General features: G+C 46.5%; 1 protein-coding gene across 2 annotated transcripts in view; it reads right to left on the bottom strand.

Moving 5' to 3' along the window:
• Nucleotides 1-702, bottom strand: part of LSAMP (limbic system associated membrane protein) — a gene marked incomplete at both ends in the record, with an annotated part of 318738 nt that extends 318036 nt beyond the window's left edge. For both annotated transcript variants that reach the window (XM_082495005.1, XM_082495006.1), the window contains one exon: nt 548-702. In XM_082495005.1, the coding sequence (XP_082351131.1) occupies nt 548-702 (155 nt within the window). The remainder of the gene's footprint in view (nt 1-547) is intronic.
• Nucleotides 703-21226: the final 20524 nt, after the last annotated feature.

Here is a 21226-nt window from a genome sequence, read left to right as displayed (position 1 = left end):
TTTTTCACCAGCCTTTTCAACTACTGTATCCATTTCCTCTTCCTACAGGGCAGAAAAATAAATAAATAAAATTAAAAGCCAGAGTTTCCCAAAAGAACTTGCCTGAGAGTTCTGGCAGCACCAGGGATAAAGTTTTTGCATAGGTACAAAAAGAAGTATGGGAAGATCAATGGAACATCTGGCAAGCAGAGCTGGATCCCTTTTCGATTTCTCTATTGATACTGCAGGGCTGGTGGATAATGTACGTTCACGAGAGCTGGCTAACACAAACAGATCTTTCCCCACTGAAATTCTTTTGATCCAGAGCACTGTACAGAGAAGAGCGGTGGCAAGGTTTTCAAAAGCTTTGCGATTTTTTTACGTTAGAGCACAAACACACACACAGAGCTTGTTTGTAGCAGCTGCTGCTACTGCAGTTCAAGAGGTAAAATAACACACACTCTCACAGACGTACACACGCAAATCTGTATCGCATCACACGTATATCCCGCACACACAGAAACACAGATACACACATCAAAAAGGAAAAGTTGGCAAAATGCCCTACCTGAGGATGGCTGTGTCCCCCTGCCTCACGGTGATGTTATCGGTACCTCGGGTAAAATCCACGCTGCGGACTGGCAGCCCTGTAGGGAGAAGGCAAAGCAATCTCAGTAGGACCAGCGGTAATTGTTTCCGATCAGGCTGAGCCCTTGCTACCATGGCTGGTCTCGTCGAGTTTCACTGACTGTACTTGTCTCTCTCTCTCTCGCTGCGCGTGGACGTGGATAGATAGATGTAGAAAGGAAAACAATAATAATGTACAACTCTCGCTCTGATCGACAGCCCCAGAAAGGGGAGGTGATTTCACGGTCCTTCTTAGCTGCCACTTTCTCTTGCTCTTTTCAGTCTCTTGCTGGCTTCTTTCCCCCCCTTGTCTTTTTTTTTTTTTTCCTAAGGCTTTCCAAAAAGAAGTCTTAGCACAACCTTCAATTAAAAAAAAAAAAAAAAAAAGATAAAAAGTAAGAGGAAAAAGTCAGGTAGCAAAATAATTAAAAAAAACCAAAACAAAACAAAACAATTAAATCGACCCGTTTGGAGTGATGGAGAGAGGTGGGGGGGGGAAAAAAGAGGAAAAAAAAAAAAAAAGGAAAAGGAACTAGCCGAGTCCTGTGCCGCCGGGCTGCGCGAGTGGATGGTCCTGCTCCAGTGGGCGCCTGTGCAGCCTCCCAGTCCCGAGCTCCTTTCCTAACCCACTTTCCCAGGCGGAGCGAGGGAGGGAGGCAGGGAGGGAGGGAGAGAGGAGGGAGGAGGCAGAGAGAGAGGGAGGGAGGGAGGGAGCCTCACTCGTGAAACGGCAGCTCGGCACCACCGCGGCGGCGGCGGCGAGCGCGGGAGGGGAGATGCGAGCGGCGGTCCCGGTCCCCGTCCCCTCTCCCGGCGGGGCGCAGCCCACCCCGCGGTTCCCCCGACACCTCCCCCCAAGCCCTCGCCGGGGAGCGGGGCTGCCCCGGGCGGCCAAGGGAACGGGGCTTCGGGAGCCGGACCACGGCTGGGAAGGGGAAGGAGGGAGGGGGACCCTGCAGCAGGGAAAGGGAAGGGAAGGGGGCTGGAGGGCAGAGGGGGGGAAGCCCCGAGGGAAGGGGGTGGTGGAAAGGGGGAGGAGGGAGAGGTAGAGAGGAAAGGGGATGGGAGAGGAAGAGGAGGCTGGAGAAAGGAGGGGGGGGGGGGGGGGAGAAGAGGAGTGCGAGATGAGAACTGGAAGCAAAGAGGAGAAGGCAGGAGCAGGGAAACACCGGGAGCGGGGCAGAGAGGATGGAGGAAGATGCGGCCAATATTCCCAAGAGAAAATGCCGAGGAAAGCCGGGGGGGGAGGGGAGGCAAAGAGGCTGTGGCCAAAAGTGCAAACAACTTGGCTTTGCGGCCTGAAGCCACAAGCTAGCTGATTTACAGAGCAGCATACTTGGCAACTGCCTCTGCAGCCTCAAACCTTGCTAACCCCCCCCCCCCCAGACTTCCCTCTCACCAGATAAACAGTTGTACATCCCTCCCCTCCCTCCCTCCGCCTCCCTCCCTCCACTCAGCCCTTCCCGCCCCCCACCTCCTTTCCCAGCCTGGGAGGGATGGACCGCAGACAAAGCTGGTATTGAGCCGCCGGCGGTGTTGAATACTCGGCCTGTCCTTCCCCCTCCCCGCCAGCGCCCGCAGCTGAGCCCCGCAGCCCCGGCGGCACCGCTGCCCACCCGGGAACGCTCCCCACAGCCCACATACCATCACCGCCGCAAAGAGAAGGGAGATTAAATTAACGGGAAAGGGAAGGAGACGTGTGTTTTACTGCTGACGCCTGCCTGCCTGCCGTGCCCCCCCCCCCCCCCCCCCCCCCTCCGACCGCTCTTCTCTGCCTGCAAGGAGGGATGAGGAGGAGAGCCGCTCCCGGGGATGTTTCACGAGTGGAACCCTCCCAAAAGCCAAAGCACGGCTGGGCTGGGAGGGGGAAGCCAAGAAGGGATGCTTTGAGGGGGGGTCCGGAGAAGCTGGTGTAAGAAAAGCTATGGGGAACGCCGCTGAGAGCTGCTGTCCCGCAGGGTCACAGCACTTGCTGCCTGCGTGTGCAGGAAGGGAAAAAGCAGGTCTTGTACGCTGCCGGCTTCACCTCTGCTCCTGGGCCCTCGTGGGGATACGGTGGACCCAAACTGGAGCGACACAAGGAATGGCGCTGTGTCATACAATCGGCCACATGGGATCAGATCAAAGGTCCCTCTAAGCCTGCGTCCTGTCTCTGAGCGCAGCCTAAAGCTAACGCCTAGGGCAGAGCACAAGCAGAAGGCAAGCAGTGGTACTGGCCCCAGGATGCTTCTCTCATTTCCAGTGATTTGGGGCTAAGGCATGTCCACAGCCAGTGGCACTGTCTTTGTAGTTAATGGCCCTCGATTGATTCTTCTTCTTCCAGGAATGCGTCCAGTTGCTTTCTGAACCCCTAGAAACTGGCCCCTGCAGCCTTGGTATGGAAAGGCCATGCTGTCTATGAGTACTTAAACAATCCCTGCATGTGTTAAAGGCCCACAAATTAAGGGCTAAGGTCATGACACCACTGCTCCAGTGCCATGCATGCAGTGGCAAAAGAGATGACTGCTTTGTATTCAAGCCAAGGAGTGAGCCGATTCAGACATTTCCCCTGCAGGAGACTTGGTGCAGATGGCACTAGAGATGGGGGGAGCAACCAGAAGAAGCTAAGGGGTTAATCCACACACTGGATGTTCTCAACCTCAGAGAGAGGTTTCACCTGACAAGGGCATTGCTTTGAAGACAACCACGCTGCTGATAGACTACCAGCCACCACTCTAGCGTGATAGACAGCACAAGGAACAGAGAGATGGCATCTCAGACTATGGGCATCACCAAGAGGAAACCTCTGCACTCTTGTGACAGAGTTTGAGTACAGCTGAAAGACCTGATCCCATATGAAGTTACCAATGATAGAAACGCACCCCTTTTGCGTGTTAGCGTTGCACAGATCCTTTTTACAAGGGTCTCCCACATATGTTTCATCTGCATTTAATAAGAGCTATTGTATGTTAATTAAATGCCAGCGGAGTAAGGAAAACATATTTGTCGAAGATTAACTATTATGCAATGCAAGAAGCATCTGCCACCCAACTGCTAGAGCTCACTAAATATTTCCTTATCTCAGAGTATTTACTTAGGAGGCAATAACTATCCAGTTAAATCTAAATTTAATGCTTAGTTAAATATAGTTCATGGAAAGTGGCACCAATATGTTTTATACAGAGAACGACAGAGGGGGGGTTTCAGGGAGATAAGGAAGGAATCCTGTCCCCAGACTCCAGTAACATCCTGACTCAAGGTGGGACTGCACGTGGCTGTGCCTTCCTACAAAGTGGGGGGTGTCACAGGGGACTCAGAGGCCCCTCTCTGCTGAGATGGAAGTACAGGGGAAGTCTTCATCTTCTTACGCATTTATACAATCCTCATTAGAACCACCGTAGCATAACTATTTAATAATAATCATAATAAACAGAGAGACGAGGAAGAAATTCCCTTGAGGGTCTCGTAAGCCTTGGGAAAAATAAAGCAAAAACAAAACCTGAGGCTGATAGGTCTTATTTGCTTTTGGAAGCATACAGAAGCAAAAGGGGTTGCCTAGGTATAAAAGGCCAAACAAGCAGGAATCACACAAATCCTAGGAGAGAGCCTCATGAGTAAAATAAATAATGTTATTTTTGTACGTGTTCCCAGAAGAAATAACTCTCTGGACCCATCTCCCCCTGCTGGAAGCAGATAACGAAACAGCAGGTCTGCTTTCTAACTTTCCTACCTTCTGAAAACTTGAGGAAAAATTCAGGTAAACAATCAGAGCATGGACACCGCAAATCCATACTGCCATCTTTTAATGCCATTTACCAATACTCCTGATAGGTGGAGGACTGGCAGGGCCAGCCTGACTGACCGAATTTTGTCACTACACCGTTCAGGAACGGATGGGACAGCATAAGCCCAGCCCTACGGGTACCACATCACCTTCCTCCAACGCAAAACACTTACACCCTATTCAAAGGGAAGGTGGCCTAGAGCAACGCCTGCTGATGAGTGCAGGCTGTATCGCACCAGCAGAGACATGACAGAAATGCTCGGGTGCCAGGTTTAGGAAGGTGTCTGTGTTCCCACGCTATGGGCGCGGGATGGCTCTGCGTGCAAGCTGGAAGGAAAACAGCAGCATGAGCAGACACAGCCTGGCTAGCCTTACTCTCCCTGGCTTTGAGGGAAACATGCTGAAGACATCGCAGTCTGGGTACCTCAGCCAGCCAAAGGAGAGACCCTCCATGCTGGCCCTGCATAGGCACCCTCTGCTGAGATATGCCGTTCTGAGATGCTCTGGGACTGGTACTCAGGTCACCTCTGCCTACCTGTGTGGCAGCTCAGTTTTACAGATGCTCAGGGACTGACATTGTGAAACCCTGAAGTGCCATCTGGTTTTCATGGAGAGCCAACAGACACTGAAAGCATGGACTCTGGCCACAAATTGGGATGGGATTTTTTTTGCATTTGAGGTAGCTAAAAGCAAAGAGCAATCCATGGAAGCTTCACGCACTGCCAACTGCAACAGCCATCTGTATGATGTGGATGGCTGCCCTCTAGGAGCTGAAATGAGGCTCCATCAGCTCACACCACAAACAGCCACAAAATGGCAACTGTTGTCACTTGACTTTCATTCACTACCAACCACACTGGTGACTTGTTCCCAAATACCGCTGGAATCAGGGAAAAGAGACTCCTGGAAAATAGACAGAGAACTGGTCACACAAGTCTCCAGATGCTATCATGACCACCACGACTGTGTTAAGGGGACTACTAACTGCTCTGCCAGCAGAGTCCAAGCATCTAGGGACTTTATTCAGGGTATCTGCAATGATGAGTGAAAACGTATGATGTTTTGTGAGCTATAACGCATTTAGTCAAGATACACTGCTGTAGTCAGCAGCAGAGCCTGCTCAAAGCTTCTCAGCCGTGCAGAGAAAATGCAATTTCGTTGCATTGGCAGAGGAGTTATGGAGAGGAACAGAGACAAGCCAAAGGGGTTTCAGCACATGGGGAGGAAGACAAGGGACCATGGCAGGGGAGTGGTGAGCTCTCCTTCCTCCTTCCTGTACCTGCAGCTCCTACATGCACACATTTCTACCCTGCTGTGTAAGGGCAGCATCCCACTCCAGTTTATTAAGCAGCTACATTTAACTCTCCTTTGGTTCCTGGAATACAGGGAGCCATGGGAGTGGAAGAGGAGGAGGAAAGGCAGGGCTAGGAGAGAGGTGGAAAATCCTTTGAATGCAGCAGGTGCCACTAGAGCCAAACTGAGGAGGAGGTGGGCTTTCAATGGTAAATGACCTTCTCCTCCTCAGACTCCAAGAGAGAGTTCCTGTAGACCATACTCTGTCCATTCCTTCAGCTACACCTGCCTGATAAAGTGGCCTCCCCCTGTACCAGGCCAGAGTCTGCTGGAAAGAGAGGAGAAATAATTTCCATGAGACAACTGAAAAGAAGAAAGTCTGCTAAGGACAGGATGCTCTCTACCAAACTTGATCCTGTGCCGACTGAAACATCAAAGCCACTTATTCATATCCTCAAAGTACTTATGGAGGAGATGTTTTAGGGATAAATTCTGCTGTTTGAGAAAAATAGATGTGTATGATGGCTCTAATTACTAGAAGTAACCATGCCAGCATGTGCTTTAAAGACAGACATGTTTTTATTAATATTTTGCAAGTCCATAAATTAAACTGGCTTTTGATGCTGAAAACCAGAGCCATCTTAGGCCTGAGACTCATACAGACATGTAATGCAACAAGACCAAGCTTCCTCTGAAGAAGTAAGGACCTCATTAGGTAGAAGGATTTACTGCATTGAGAGCACTCAGATAGGCCATAACTGTGGATGATAACATGCATAACACCTTTCTAAGTGTGGTCACTGAGCTGTAACAGAACTTCCTCCAGTACAAGAACAATAGCTGATTTTCACCAATTTGTAACCATGTTGCTATGCAATCAATCTGGTTTCACAATTGATCACCTTGTTGTGGACAATTTAGAAGCCAAGGGTCAGGTTCTTAATTGCTGTAAGTGGATGTATCACCACCACCGTCAAAAGAGCTATGCTGACTTCCACCAGCTAAACACGAGGCGTTGAGTTTTGAAGTTCATCTACTTCTATGCTGCGTGGGTGGAAAACTGCGTTATCACCTTTGAAAGAGAAAACCTTGTTCGACTGGATAAAGAGATTTTGTGCTCAGACTTTTCAGAAAGTTTCACCATTAGTTAAAGACCAAATCTGAAGCTTGGGCAGGAGGAAAATAGCAACCTGAAAATGCCGTTTTTCGGCAGGATGTGACTAAGTGGGATTAGAGAATTAGCACTGCAATTGGTTGGTGGCCTTAATTACTGGTTGCTACCACAGCAAGTGCTTGTAGAACTACAAAGCCATTAGCAACAGGTCCTTCGTACTTGAGAGGAACAAGAAGCAGAGTGCGCGTCCCTTTTAGTTAAAACAACAGTTGCCCTTCCGGCCTTACAAACGCAACAAGCATAAAAGCAATCAGTAGCATCGAGAGCGTGGCACTGCCTTCTCCCTCAAAGATCACATATCATTAGCGACTTCCTTACTTACACCTCAGAACTGGGCTCCGCAGCTGCTGTTTGTCAGAGGGTGTCAAATCACTTTGAAACCACCACAGGAGGCCACGCTGCTCAGCGACGGCTGCTGCGTGCCGGGGAGCTGAGCTGCCCTGCCATCTCCCGGCTGAGTCAACAGTCCCAGTGGGAAACCGCATGACCTGTTCTCCCAAGGAAGGCCAGCTCACGGCATCAGAAGCAGGGAAAGAGCCAATCCCGGTTCTGACGTTTTTCATGGGTATAAGGTATTATGATGACCTGTATTTTCCAAACGTGGCTATAGGAGTTAGGCATGCAAATCTAGACAAGCAGTCCACAGCTCCCACTGAGGATAGCCTTAAGATCAAGATTCTTTTGGTATCTGGGACTGAAATCATTGCTTCACCAATGTCAAGTAACACTTGATGAGTCAGGCAGAGCCAGGGTTCAACCCTACAGGTCGTTAAATAATTCACTTCCCATAGGAAGGCAATGGTTCTATCTGCTTAGACCTACTATCCCCCAAAAAACTTTCCTTCCAATGCTGGTGAATATTTACAGCCCTCAGCACAACTAATTAGGATTGACTTCACAGAAGGAGGCTAGAGCAGTTAACAGTCCCTCCCAACACACAAGCAGAGAGATGACCCAGAGGTTGGGATGTTCTAGGAGGAGTTGGGAGATATCCAGTCCCAATTTCCTCAGTGAATTTGGGTAAATCACTTAATGAGGCATTCACAAAGGCGTAAAAAGCTAATCTCCCTAGGCTCCCTCTGCCCTCAGAGAGATAATCTTCTCTTGAGGGCACTTCAGACCAGATGCCTAATTTAACCGTTTAAAATTGTCCTGTCTCTCAGGGCACGTCAAAGTTTCCAGCTACACAGCGGAGATCCTAACATACCCTTAGCTTCCCATAGTACTCAAAGGATGAAGCAGGGAAGACTGCAGGGTGATCTGACACTACAATACAGAAAGCCCCCGCAAGACACAACCTACAGAACGCATCAGGTGTGATCTATTTCTAACGTACTCATTAATAGGCCCCAAAACAACTGCCTGGCAGTTGCAAGGGATGGTAGGATCGCTGCAGACAGTAATTCTATACCACTAAGAGGTGGTCAAACCTCTTCTGCTGAGCCTTGGTGCATATTTGGTGACCTGCTCTGGCAAGGGGTTCTCAACACAATGCTAATGGATGAGAATAATCATTCTGACAGTGACAGTTTGGAAAAGAGCTCCAAAGTCTTGCTGAAATGATACATGCTACACATTTTTTGGTCATGGGTTGGTTTATGTGACACCAGGCCTGCTGGCAACAGGCAGGGTACACCTGTCTCAAAGAGGGAAAGAGATCTTTGCACAGGAGTTAGCAAGGCTCATTGCAATAGCTTGAAACTAGATTTGAAGGTTGAAAGGGATAAAGCCAGGCTTGCTATAGATAAGCCTGGGGGCAACACGTCAATGTTCAAAGGACAATGTGCTAGCAAGGTTCTTCCGTCTGCTGTCTGCCAGTGGAGGTGGTGGATGGAAATCCATGGACCAGCAAAGACACAAGGGTTACTGATGCATCTGAAGCATCTGAGAACGGTCACATAGGAATTAGGGCTTTTCCCCTCTAAAAGGTGGTGAGATCAATAGCCCAACTGAAGTGCATCTACACCAATGCATGCAGCATGCACAACAAACAGGAGGAGCTGGAAGCCGTCGTGCAGCAGGAATACTATGATACAGCTGTCATCATGGAAAGATGGTGGGATGACTTGCACAACTGGAGCGCTGCAATGGATGGCTATAAACTTGTCAGAAGCAATAGGCAAAGAAGGAGAGGCAGTAGGGTAGCCCTGTAAGTTCGGGAGTGTTTTGATTGTCTAGAGCTTAATGATGATGACAATAGGGTTGAGTGTTTAAGGGTAAGGTGAACAAGGCAGATATCATGGTGGGAGTCTGTTATAGACCACCCAGCCAGGATGAAGAGGTAGACAAAATATTCTATAAGCAGCTGGGAGAAGTCTCACAATTGCTAGCCCTTGTTTTCATGGGGGACTTCAACTTACCAGATATCTGCTGGAAGTAAAACAGCAGAGAAGAAACAGTTGAGGAGGTCCGTGGAGTGTATGGAAGATAACTTCCTGACACAACTGGTGAGGGAGCCAACTAAGGAAGGTGCCCCACTGGACCTGTTGCTTGTGAACAGAGAAGGACTTGTGGGGCACGTGCCAGCTGGAGGCTGTGTTGGGGCACAGCGGTTACAAAATGATACAGTTTTCAATTCTTGCAGAAGTCAGGAGGTGGGTCAGCACAACTCCTACCCTGGACTCCTGGAGGGCAGACTTTGGCCTGTTTAGGGGCCTGGTTGACAGAGTCCCTTGGGAGGCAATCCTGAAGGGCAAAGGAGTCCAGGAAGGCTAGACATTCTTCAAGGAGGAAGTCTTAAAGGAGTAGGACAAGGCCATCCCCATGTGCTGAAAGACAAGCTGCCAGGCAAGACTGGCCTGGCTGAACAGAGAGCTTTGGCTGGAACTCAAATGAGAGTTTATGACCTTTGGAAGGAGGGGTAGGCAACTCAGGAGGACTACAAGGAGGTCATGAGGTTATGCAGGGAGAAAATTAGAAAGGCCAAAGCCCAACTAGAACTTAATCTGCCTGCTGCCATAAAAGACAATAAAAATGTTTCTGTAAATACATTAGCAACAAGAGGAGGACTACGGAGAATCTCCATCCTGTATTGGATGCGGAAGGAAGCATAGTGACAAAGGATGAGGAAAAGACTAAGCTACTTAATACCTTCGTTGCATCAGTCTTTAATAGCAAGACTAGTTGTTCCTCGGGTACCTAGCCCCCTCTACTACTACCTGAAAGGAGGTTGATGGGAGAAGAGACCGACACCCACCTCGCAAGTAACAAGTGATAGGACAAGAGGAAATGGCCTCAAGTTGCAGCAGGGGAGGTTTAGATTGGATAGCAGGAAAAATTTCTTCACTGAAAGGGTTGTCAAGCATTGGAATAGGCTGCCCAGGGAAGCGGTTGAGTCACCATCCCCGGAGGTATTCAAAGGATGTGTCGATTGGGTGCTTAAGGATATGGTTTATTGGTGAACTTGGCAGTGCTATGTAAACAGTTGGATTTGATGATCCTAAGGGTCTTCTCCAACCTAAATGATTCTATGATGCTATTCATCATCACCACAGAATTAATTTTATTGTGAAGAATAGAGTGTGGCAGGATGTTGTGCTGCGCATTTTCTTGTCCATTACAGAAGCTCCAACATAGCTTTTATAAAACTTAAACCGAGGCCTTCAGTGAGACATGAAAGATTCTCAAGATTTGTGATGCTATCAGGACAACAGGCACTGTCAGAAAGCCTCACAGGAAAACAAGCTGAGAGACAAATTTGTATGCAGGAATTTGGAGAAGGGTCCCTTTGAAACTATGACCTGCCTCAATTCAAGCTTCTGAAAACACTTCCAATCATTTTACTGCATTCAGGTCTGAAAATGGGGAAAACACATCTTTAATATGTCTAAGATTTTCAAGATAACAAACCAGAACTGTCCCACAGACAAAGGCTCAGTTAATACCATTCTTACAGGCTAAGGGGTGTCTCTGCATCAGCGTCTGGAGTTAGTGCCTGCCTACTCTTTCAACATATACTTTCTAATGTTTCAGCTTTTCTTCTCCCCTTCCCCACACTACTTCTCTGCTCCTTTGTCCAAACTCCTCACCCTGGTATTTTCAAGTTTCTCTCCCTTCCCTAGGTTACTCACATGCCCCATCTCCCTCAGGCCCTTTCATATTCGTACATTGTAAAGCTACCAGGGACTTCTCAGATCATCCTGTCCAGCTGCCTGCCCCAAGCCAGAGAAACTCACCCACTTCTTCTGGCAAGAAGCCACAACCAGTGGCTCAGCCAGAGCACCTTGTTAAAGAAGGGCTCTCGGCTTTGGTTTAAGAAGCCCCAACTGCAGAGATCTACCCTATGTCAGTGGCATTAATGATTAATTACCACCTCAGGTTAAGAATTTTTTGCACAAACATAATTTCCCTTATCATCCAGCCACTGAAGCAAATCATGCTTGTTTCCCGATTAAATGGTCATCTGTTGTTAAATACCATCTCCCTGAAAATATTATGTTGAGTTTCACTTCGTACCACTTTTATGCCCAGTCCAGTACTTTGCCACAAATGCCCAACACCTGGTGCCACAGAAAGAAATAGGATGTTTTCAGCAGCCTCTAAGAGAGCTGGCAGATGCCAGATTAATAGCACTGTCCTGGGGATGAGGCCAGATAGCACAGAAGTAGGGCCAGGAGTGGGAATTTTAGGTCCAAGTCTAAGCATGGGGAAGGGGGAAGTAGGAGTTAGGTGGGAATGATGTAGGACCTACCCACCAAGAGGCGCAGGAAAAAAGGTGGCTTCTCCGGGAGAAGAGGCATTTTGCTGGAGGCTATTCCAGCAGCTGGTTCTGTCAAACAGAACAGAGAAGCCTCCAGCACAGCCCCTTGCTCAGATGAAGCAGCAGTGCAGCTGTATGCCCTGTGGGCTTCACTGCTTGCAGGAGCAGCAGCACCCTGTCTCAGAACCACCCTGGTTCAGTCTCATCCTAATTCATATTTAAATCAACTTGGATAAGGCAAAACAAACCCGAGTGTGGACATGCAGCCTTTCAGTATCTGAAGGAGGCCTACAAGAAAGCTGAAGAAGGACTTTTTTTACAAGGGCTTGTAGTGATAGGACGAGGGGTAATGGCTTCAAACTGGAAGATGGTATATTAGATTAGATTAGATATCAGGAAGAAGTTTTTCACTGTGAGGGTGGTGAGGCACAGGAACAGGTTGCCCAGAGAAGTTGTGGAAGCTCCATCCCTGGAAGTGTTCAAGGCCAGGTTGGACGGGGCTTTGAGCAACGTGGTCTAGTGGGAGGTGTCCCTGCCCATGGCAGGGGGGTTGGAACTAGATGATCTTTAAGGTCCCTTCCAACCTAAACCATTCTATGATTCTATACTTGCAAACGGCTCAGACGAAGCAATACCTATCAGAAAAAGGAGTATCTCTCAAGGGACAGAAAGTCTTCTCTAAACCGCTGCTTACAACACTGCAAAGGCTGGGCTGGATGAGGAATGCACGCATCCTGAAACAGAAGTCTGGGGGGCATTTATAAAAGCTTCCAGGCAAGAGTGAGAATATGCAGGTGTTCTCCCGGAGGGGTGTAAAATCTCGGTGGGAACTTGACCTGTCAGAGCCAGGCACAGGCGCTGAAATGCCAGCAAACACACCCCTTCTACTGACAATTTACTCGGCTCCAGCAACCTGTTAGATCTAGCAGCTTGTGGGGCTTTATGAAGCAAAGAGCCAACAACCCAAACAGGAATGGAAGCATTGTTTCCTGTGAAATCCCTGGGGATTTGCGCATAGTCCCGGTCTTCAGCAACACTTCATTACCTTCCTAATTTATACAACACACCAGTATTTTTTGAATAATGTAATGAACCTCCTAGCTTCTTCCAGCAGGCAGAGATCAGGGAAGGACAAAGAGCAGGTTGGTCAGAGCACCCTGGCAGCTGGCTGAACAAAGGCGGTAGATGGGAAAAAAATCACGACAGTTGGATCAGACCAGAGCAGGGTAACAAAAAAAAGCCCAAAGAAAACCTTTGATGATGAGATCGAGCTCTGAGTAGGGCACTTCCACACTTCATTATTTGCCCTCTGAAATAGGAATGGACTGTAAGATGAACCTCAGATATCAGACCTATAGCACTTGTGGGTAAAGCTACCTCAAGTGTCCTCAGGGAGTATCTATCACTGATTACTTTTTAGTCAAAGTCATTGTCCGTAAGACCTTTTCACCCTATTCTTTCAGTCTGCAAGGAATCATCCTGTGTTTGCCAGACATCAGTGGGAATCCAGGGGGAAATCCTGAATTTGTGAAATGGAAAGCTTTGAGTCACTCGAGCACCAGCTTTTGAGCTTTTGGTAGGACAACCACTTTCACGTACAGTCACAAGAAAGAATGGTAAAAATGGTTTACCAGAGCTGCTTTTGGCTAGTGAGTGTATAGCATGAAGCAGCCGGCAGGAAAGCTTCTTACAGTCTTCGGATGATAAAAAACTGCTGCCAAACGCAGGGAGTTACCTGCCCAAGTAAGCCCTTGCAACCTATGGATCTAGCAAGGGTCTGGGGGACCAGGAGCCTAAAGCTCAAAGAATTTTCCCATTCAAGTTGTCTATCAGTGTCTGACATGTCAAAGGCAATCTTGAGAAGCAGAAGCCCCTTGGACAAATCCTGGCCTTGATATAATCAAGTGGAGCGTTGCCACCGATTTCAGTGGGGGGGGGCTACAATTTCACCTCTTGAGTCTGCCTCTCGCCCTCATTGCCTGTAAATTCCTCTTGGCTGGAAAATGAGTGCAACGCGAAGAACAAAGCAAAAATGGAAATTAAGGCATACCTTCAAATTCACATCCACTTAACTGAATTACAACAATTTTCCAGTAAGCTCATTGCTCATCAAAGTCAGGAACAAACAGTGAATCTGACTGGCCTCAGACATACCCAGTATAAGCAAATTAAGTGCAAATTTCTCCTGCTCCCAGCTCTGTCAGGACACCCCTGTTCTGTCCATCAACATGCCCTGGTATTCCTGCCCACTCTTCCCATCTGCTGATGTAGCTAAGTCCTGAAAAGAAGAAGCTGCTATTACCCATGAATTTTTAATGTAGCAAGGAAAAGGCTGCAGGAAGAAGAATATTTGGTGGCATTTACTCCCTATGATCAAAGCCATTTCACGTCTCTTGTGTGATATTATTAGAACACAATATGAAGTGAAAGCAGTGTTCAGACTAAGGACCCTATTCAAGAAACACTTTCTGCAGAGGAGAATGCAAGAACCAATGCCAGCAGGAAGCCCATTTTCTTACAGCATCTCTCTGCCCAGGTGTATCTGCAGGGAAGTACATGACAGAAAGAGCCGAGCGGGTACCTTAAGTCCAGTCCCCTCTTATCACAAGCACGACGTTGAACGGGACATCTCCCCTCATCTCTGAATGCTTCCCAACACCCCAAAAGCACTTGTATGGCCAGCAGCAAGAGACCCAAGCCTAAAGAGATAACATGCCACAGAAAGAGCTGTATTTTAGGTCTCTGCTGTCACTGGTATTTGTTAAATAAAACTCCCAGGGGATGACAGGAGAAAGACTACGTACCAAAACCAAAAGTCAGCTGCTAGTGGGAGTAGAGCGCAGCTAGCTCTAAGTTCTCATATTCCGAAACCCAGCAACTACTTCTGTATTGACCGTGTGCTTGGGACATACCAAGCAACCACTGGAGAGAACGTAATGCCAGAGAGAGAGCTGACATGCCCTGTTCTATCACTAGCTGGGCCAATCCTCCAGTGCCAAGAGGCAGATGAAGACCATACAGGAAGATACGTTAAGCACCCAGTGAGGACAAAGGGAATTTTTAGCTTGCAGAAAAGAGGATACTGGGGTACAAACAGATACGGCTCTCTGGAAGTCTGGATTACTTCCAGACCTTTCCTTTCCTCCCCTCTACTAAATGACACAACAGAGTACATACACCAACGTAAGTTTTTGAAAAGGTTCTTCCTCTGACTTCAGGCAAACTCTCTGCGTATCCCTGACACACACAGACACATGAGAATACTTCCCTGGAAAATGCCCGCACTAGCTAAATATGCTGTAATTACAAACTGCTCTGTCTTATCACCATCATTCAATCAACAATAAAACTCAGACACCAAGAGGCCAAACTGATCAAACTCCTAGCCACAAGCAACGTATCCCATACAGATCACCCCTGAAACAAATCTGTCCACGGTTGGTACATCATTGACGAGTGCTTCATGAAAAGCCGATGCCTTGTTCACATTATACCTCTGATGGCATGAAGGATGCATTGCTCATACCAACTAAAATTTTCAGCCTCTGTTCCATGGCTGAAAGACCGAGATATCTGCAAGCAAAACTCAAGGTTCAACAAGTAGCAGGGACATCTGTGCAAAAATATTTGCCCATTGAATCACACTGCTGATATGACTCTTGACTGCTCACTGTAAACTGTCATCAGGCCAACACACTCACACTAATATCAAAAAAGCAAAGTCAAGGGAACCACAACTGAAGTTGAAGTGAAATTTAAGCATTTTGGTAAACATAATGTCTGTAACTGAATGCTGACAGCCGTCATGCAGATGTTTACAGAGGTAACAAAAAGCCTCTGAATGGTCCCTGCTGCTTTTATGTTCTTCTGAGCTGGATTCTGATGAGGGCTCTGTACTGGACAGCTCTTTCTATGCCACTGTGCAAATGTTCACTGTTGAGCAAAGCAAAGAACATTCAAAAATGTCCAAAGGAAACTGCAAGAAATCAACACTTAATACGTAACGCAGTTGCAGTCCCTCAAAGCTTTGCAACGAGAAAGCTCCACGAAGCAGAAGCTCTGTTCATACACAGGAAAGTGTGAATGTGTTATGGCTTAAATCTTTGGACTGAAAAGGTGGTTTGCTCTTGCTGGCACAGAGAATTGCACAAAGGATTTAGGTTTCACACAGGGTGAACTCTCCCCGCTCCACTTACACAGCACAACAGAGCTGCAGGTGATGTACCAGGCACTGCAAGTCCATAAGGAAAGAAACTCTGGTGAAGGAGGGGCAAGGTACAGTTCTTTGTAGAAAGGGGCATGTGACACCATTATGCTCTGCGTGTGCGTGCGTGTGTATGAGTGAGCGAGGTGAGACTGGCATAAGTGATATTCCAACCTACTGGGATGAATGAATAGGAAAAAGAAGGAAAAAGAAAGCTTCAAGCTTAGTGGTCTTTTTATCAGGGAATAACGCTTACAACAAGACAGCAAAACAAATAAGCCCAGACAGAAAGGACATTTCATCTGGAGATCAAGTCTCCCTTACAACTTCCAGTACGATTCTCAAGCTTTCCAGAGATCTCCTCACTCCCACGAGCCAATCTTAAAGCACACTGTTTGAGCACCTTAGCCAGGATAGAGTCAATGTCTTGATGACAAGGGAACATGCAATGTACTTTTAGTTTACCAGATGCATTCAACTCCCAACAGAAAGATTCACCAGTACTGGACAGATGACCCTTAGCTCTGCACTCAAGAGCTTTTACGACATGAAGCCGGGGTCCCGTGTTTCTAGTTCCCGTAATATCTTTCTACAAAGCTGCCAAGCGTTTGGGAGATGGATGGAGTTGAGTATACAGAGAGAAATATTTTATGACTGGAATATGAATATTGAGCTAATGAAGCTCTAATTGTAAATCCAAAGAGGATTTACTGCTCAACATTGTCTGATTCCCTGAATCCAGCAGTTCGGGACAACTTTTCCCAGCAGGTTATAGCTCTCATCCTCCTCGACTATTTTGCCAGCATGGAAAAGATTGCCAAAATCTAGCATTCCCCTGAAAGATGCAAAGCTGTTTTGATGACTCATCTGGCAACCACAGCAACGAAGTCACATTAATACTAAGTCAGAATAGAAAACTTTGGAAAATTGAGGTAAAGGGAAATAAAGTTTAAGACTAGGAAGTGCTCCAGAAAAAAAAAAAAAAAAAAACAACAAAGCATTTGGTATTATTTGTAGATTCTCTCCTTTTGTCTTAGATCAGCCAGAGAAATGATTAATGCTTTCTGATTACTTCTTAACAATACGTGGAATATAAGCAATGAGAAATAAATAAGAAAAAACAATGCAAAAGAAATTTCCTCTTATTTCTTCAAAGGAATTCCTCCTCAAAAGGAAATAGAGGAAGCCTACGGTAAGACTTGTATTTGTCAAAAGAAAGGAAAACTCCAATCAGGGACTGCATTTAGGATTTTAACTTGGTATAGGTATTCTTTTAAGAAAATAGTTCTTACTTGACCTGTCCATAGTGGGATTTAGGAAGTGCAAAGAACACTTATTTAACTAGCTAATGTGTACTACCAGCTTAGCACAAAAAAGGCAGCATGCTTCCATGATGTATTAAAAATCAGTTAAACCTTAGGCTACTTCTTGCCATTATGCTTAACATATGTTAAAATCATACTGCCTTGTTTTCATTCGGCTGTTAATACATGCCCCCAAAGACAGCTTCACCTTAAAGCTCCCATGAGAAAGACCTAAAGGTTTAGCTATGTTGGCAAACCCATCTGAAGTTGACATACTGCTGATGCGGCTGGAATGTACTTGCTTCATTCCTCCAGTAAACACCCTTGGCAAAAAAGATTACAAGGCCAGAGAGCTGCACTTGCACTTTGTCTCTTGTAGTGTCGCATTCAGCATCACGTTTCCTCATGCCTACAACCAGAGTGACAAAAGTTTATAGTGTGGACCTGATGCTGGACACCAGAAAGTGGAGGCCTGCCGGCAGGCTGGCACAATTTCAACCAGTCCATGTCAATTCACATAGACAAATTGAGGCTCTTACTGAAATCGTCTTGCTTTATTTCATGACTTCTGACCATAGGGTAGAAAAGAAAACACTACCTGTCCTTTCGTGAATCCAACCGGATTTTTCTTTCCCAAACGAAAGCATTTGGTAGGATTTACCCAAATCTGCAAGCTGCTTTTACATGACTCAAAAATAGGTTTTCAACATTAATTCCGAAAGAAAATTTTCTGCCTCAGCTGAACAATAACACTTTAAATATACCCACTGCCCTTTCAGTGTCATGGCTGGTCCCCATATAGTCTTCACTTCCCTCGTGTTGTTTGTGCAACTCACTGAAGAAGAAATTATATTCTTTCTTCTGCCCTCTTCCTTGCTAAGGCATGACAGTCGCCTGGCTGTCACCAGGCCAGAGATCTAGTTGTCAGGCACCAAACCACCATCACAGAGCCTAAAAGAGGCTCTCGAGGCCGTGGTGACACATTCACCGTGTGTGCTTCCTCTGCTTTACAACTGACTCGCATGAAGAACCACCAGAGTCTCTCCAGGACAGGAAAAATAACTGTATATTGTCTGTTTAAAAGCCTCCTAACCCTTAGGCAACAGCTGAATAGTAACTGCAGTGACAGGGCAAATCCTTCTGCTTCATATTAACAAACCCCAATGCAATATTACTGCTTGCTGCATCAAAGGCTTTTACACAAATGACTTTTTTTTTTAATTTAAAAAAAAGAATACATGCGTGGAAGGTTGTTTAAAAGTGCCTAGGTTTCCATTTGCTGCACCATGTTGGCATTGAGGAAATAGACTACATCACTGGAAATAAATGGAAGGCGAGCAGAGAGTGCAAATGGGGAAAAATCAAATCCCTCTGTGTTTTAACAATCTGACACATCATTTGCCAGACCAGGGGGGAAAGTCTCTTCTCCAAAGGAGTATCACTGTTATCTTTTTAAGGAGACCAGCTGCTCAGTGTCAGTCTTGAAGGGTCACTGCTTGCCCTAGGTATCTATTTACTGATGTAGGGACACACAAAGCCGTGACAGTGAGGGAGCAACCTGCCAATGCCAGGTGTCTTCTGCAAGTACTTTTTCTCTAGAAGACATAATGCAGTTATGAAGGACTCCGCACAGCTCCATCTTATTCCCATAAATTGCGCAGACAGCAAAAGCCTGCACCAAAATGCAGAGCTGAGTTAACCACTCACGTCCACTGCATCAGTGGCAACTTTCTAGGTGGCAACTTCATGTCCCATAGGGGATGGCTGTGCAATACGAATACCTTTAGCCCATTTCCACAGATGTCCCGGGTCGTACTTGGGTTGTAGCTCTGCTCACTAACAGTCAGTCACTTCGCATCCTGCACGGTTCCTTTCCGTCAGTGAAATCACGGCACTGACACTTCAGCCAGGAGAAAATCCCTAGATAGGCTTGTGCACATTGTTTGCCGGGTCCTAAATCCTCCCTTAGAATGTGCGTTAAGCTCCATCCAGCACTTAGACTGCTCCGGCTGTGTCTCGCCAGGTACTCTGTCTTCGCTGGGGTATCTTAGGTGAACCGCCCAGATTTTCTTCTGGGTAGTTTTGTAGGGATAAACACATACCTCTAGTGTAGCCATGGGACTCCACGGGCATAGCACCAGCCTTGGATGAGGCAGTGATGCCCCAGGGAGGCTGTAGCCCAGCCAGGCAGAATGGCTGAAGAGAGAGGACAGAGACGAGGCCTTTAAACTACAGCTCCCGTGAGAGACAGCGATACTGCTGGGTAAACAAAGTTTATCTGCAAACTGGTCGAATTAAACAGTTCAGCTGAGTCGGTTTGAGCTGACTGGAAATACAGTACTTCATTTAGACCTTCCCAGAGAAAGAATAAAACGTACTGCAAATAAATAATAAGAGCAGCAATAATAAAAAAGGGTGAAAAATCACACCCTTCCCGAGTTTTTGGAAACTGCGTTTTCCACTTTAAATTATTGTACGCAGCAAATTTCAGAGCGTCTCACCCTGGCTAGCAATTCCCACTGTTTTCTCCCTGATGTCTAGCAAATGGAGCTTTCCATCTCCTCTCTTCATTACTGTCTTGATACTAACATCCTGTACAAATGCAGGCAGATTTGAACTTCCATCAGAGAATCGTAGCAGCTGCTGAGGATGGAGAGGATTTTCTTTTTTTCTTTCTTTTAAAACAATTAAAAAGAAGTATCTGACTGTTTCTACGAAAACCGTGGACTGGACAACATCTTGTGAAAAAACATTGCTGGCTGAAAACTGGCAGTCACTCCATCAGTATGACAGAATAATTAAAACCAGTATGACAATAATTAGCACTTCTATAGTTCTTTTCATCCATGGATATCAAAGCACTTCACAGAAACAAGTGCAGCTACCTCAATTTTTAGAGCTGAGCTCAGAAAAAAACAAATCAGAATTTTTTCCTTGTGGAAAATTCCAACAACTTCATCACCGGTTTTCATCCTAAATTAGAGTCAAGAGTTGAAATATTTTTTAAAAAAATTCCAAAATTAAGAGTCCTTAAAAAAAAAAAAAAAAGGCACCAAGGTTGATTAGGAAATTTTGGTGTTTTCAATGGAACCAAAACGTTTCACCATTCATAATTTAGTGCACTTTGGTTTGAGTCTCTCAGCAATACACTGCATCTGCCTCTAGGAAGGGAATGCCTCCTGGGAGCTGTAGTTCAAGTTTCTCCGCTGAACTTGATAACTCTATTAGTTAGGCACTGCCTGTCCCCATCCTCCCCTAAGGCTGGGCCTGCCTGTCCTACTCTTCTGCAGAAAAACGTCATCAAACTATTCCTTACTGCCTCGACTGAGCTCGTGAATGGGAAGCACTGACTGCAGCAAGTAGGGCTGAACAATTTAGCGAAGAAGTAAATATAAAACCCAACAGCCCCAATGGACAATTTCATGCTTTAGAAACCAGCCTGGCTCTCCTCCTATGAGTCAGTAAAGCATCTTACAGTAAATTTGACTTTTTGAATTACTGCTCTTTTGGGATGAGTTCTTTCAGGTCAACCCTGTGTCCAGGGAGCTGATGGAGCAAGTTTCTGCTGCTGCTGCCCTGGGTTTACGCCTGCAACTAATATGATCATCATGTCCGCTTGTTTGCAGCTTACAGATTTGTTTTTTCAAGGACCTGTCTGTCCAGAATTGGTGGGGAAGAGGAGAATAAGTCATGATTGCTACTTACAGACACCTCACCTCAACCCAAAACTTGATAGAAACTTGTGATGGGCTACATACCAAGACGCTCAACAATAGGTACTCTTCTCTGTAGGTTGTACAGTTTTAATACTGGCAATGGCACAGGACTCCGCTACCATGTTAGGTACCACAAAGAGCTTCCTCTCCAGGGAGGTGGTTAATGTGCATGGGACCAGAGGGAGCCTGAACAAGTTGGTGCTTTTCTAGGAAAGCCCATCTACTGCACTTCCAGAACTGGCCTGAATGTTTCAACGCTTCACTTGTGCTCCCCTTACACACACACTGGGGCTATTTCTCTCAATGATCTCAAGTATTAGGATACCGAAGGGGGGGACTTTGTTGACTAATCAAACAAGACTCAGCTGATTGAACTTTTGTTGTTTTCTCTAACTGTTCCTTTAGCAATTTCAGAGCAACAAACTCCAGGGAAACTGCAGGTTCACGAGGGAGAAATCAAGGGGAAG

This window comes from Vanellus vanellus (assembly GCF_965231255.1).
Source record: "Vanellus vanellus genome assembly, chromosome: 1".
In the NCBI taxonomy this organism is placed as follows: domain Eukaryota; kingdom Metazoa; phylum Chordata; class Aves; order Charadriiformes; family Charadriidae; genus Vanellus; species Vanellus vanellus.
This window is presented reverse-complemented; position numbering and strand designations above follow the sequence as displayed.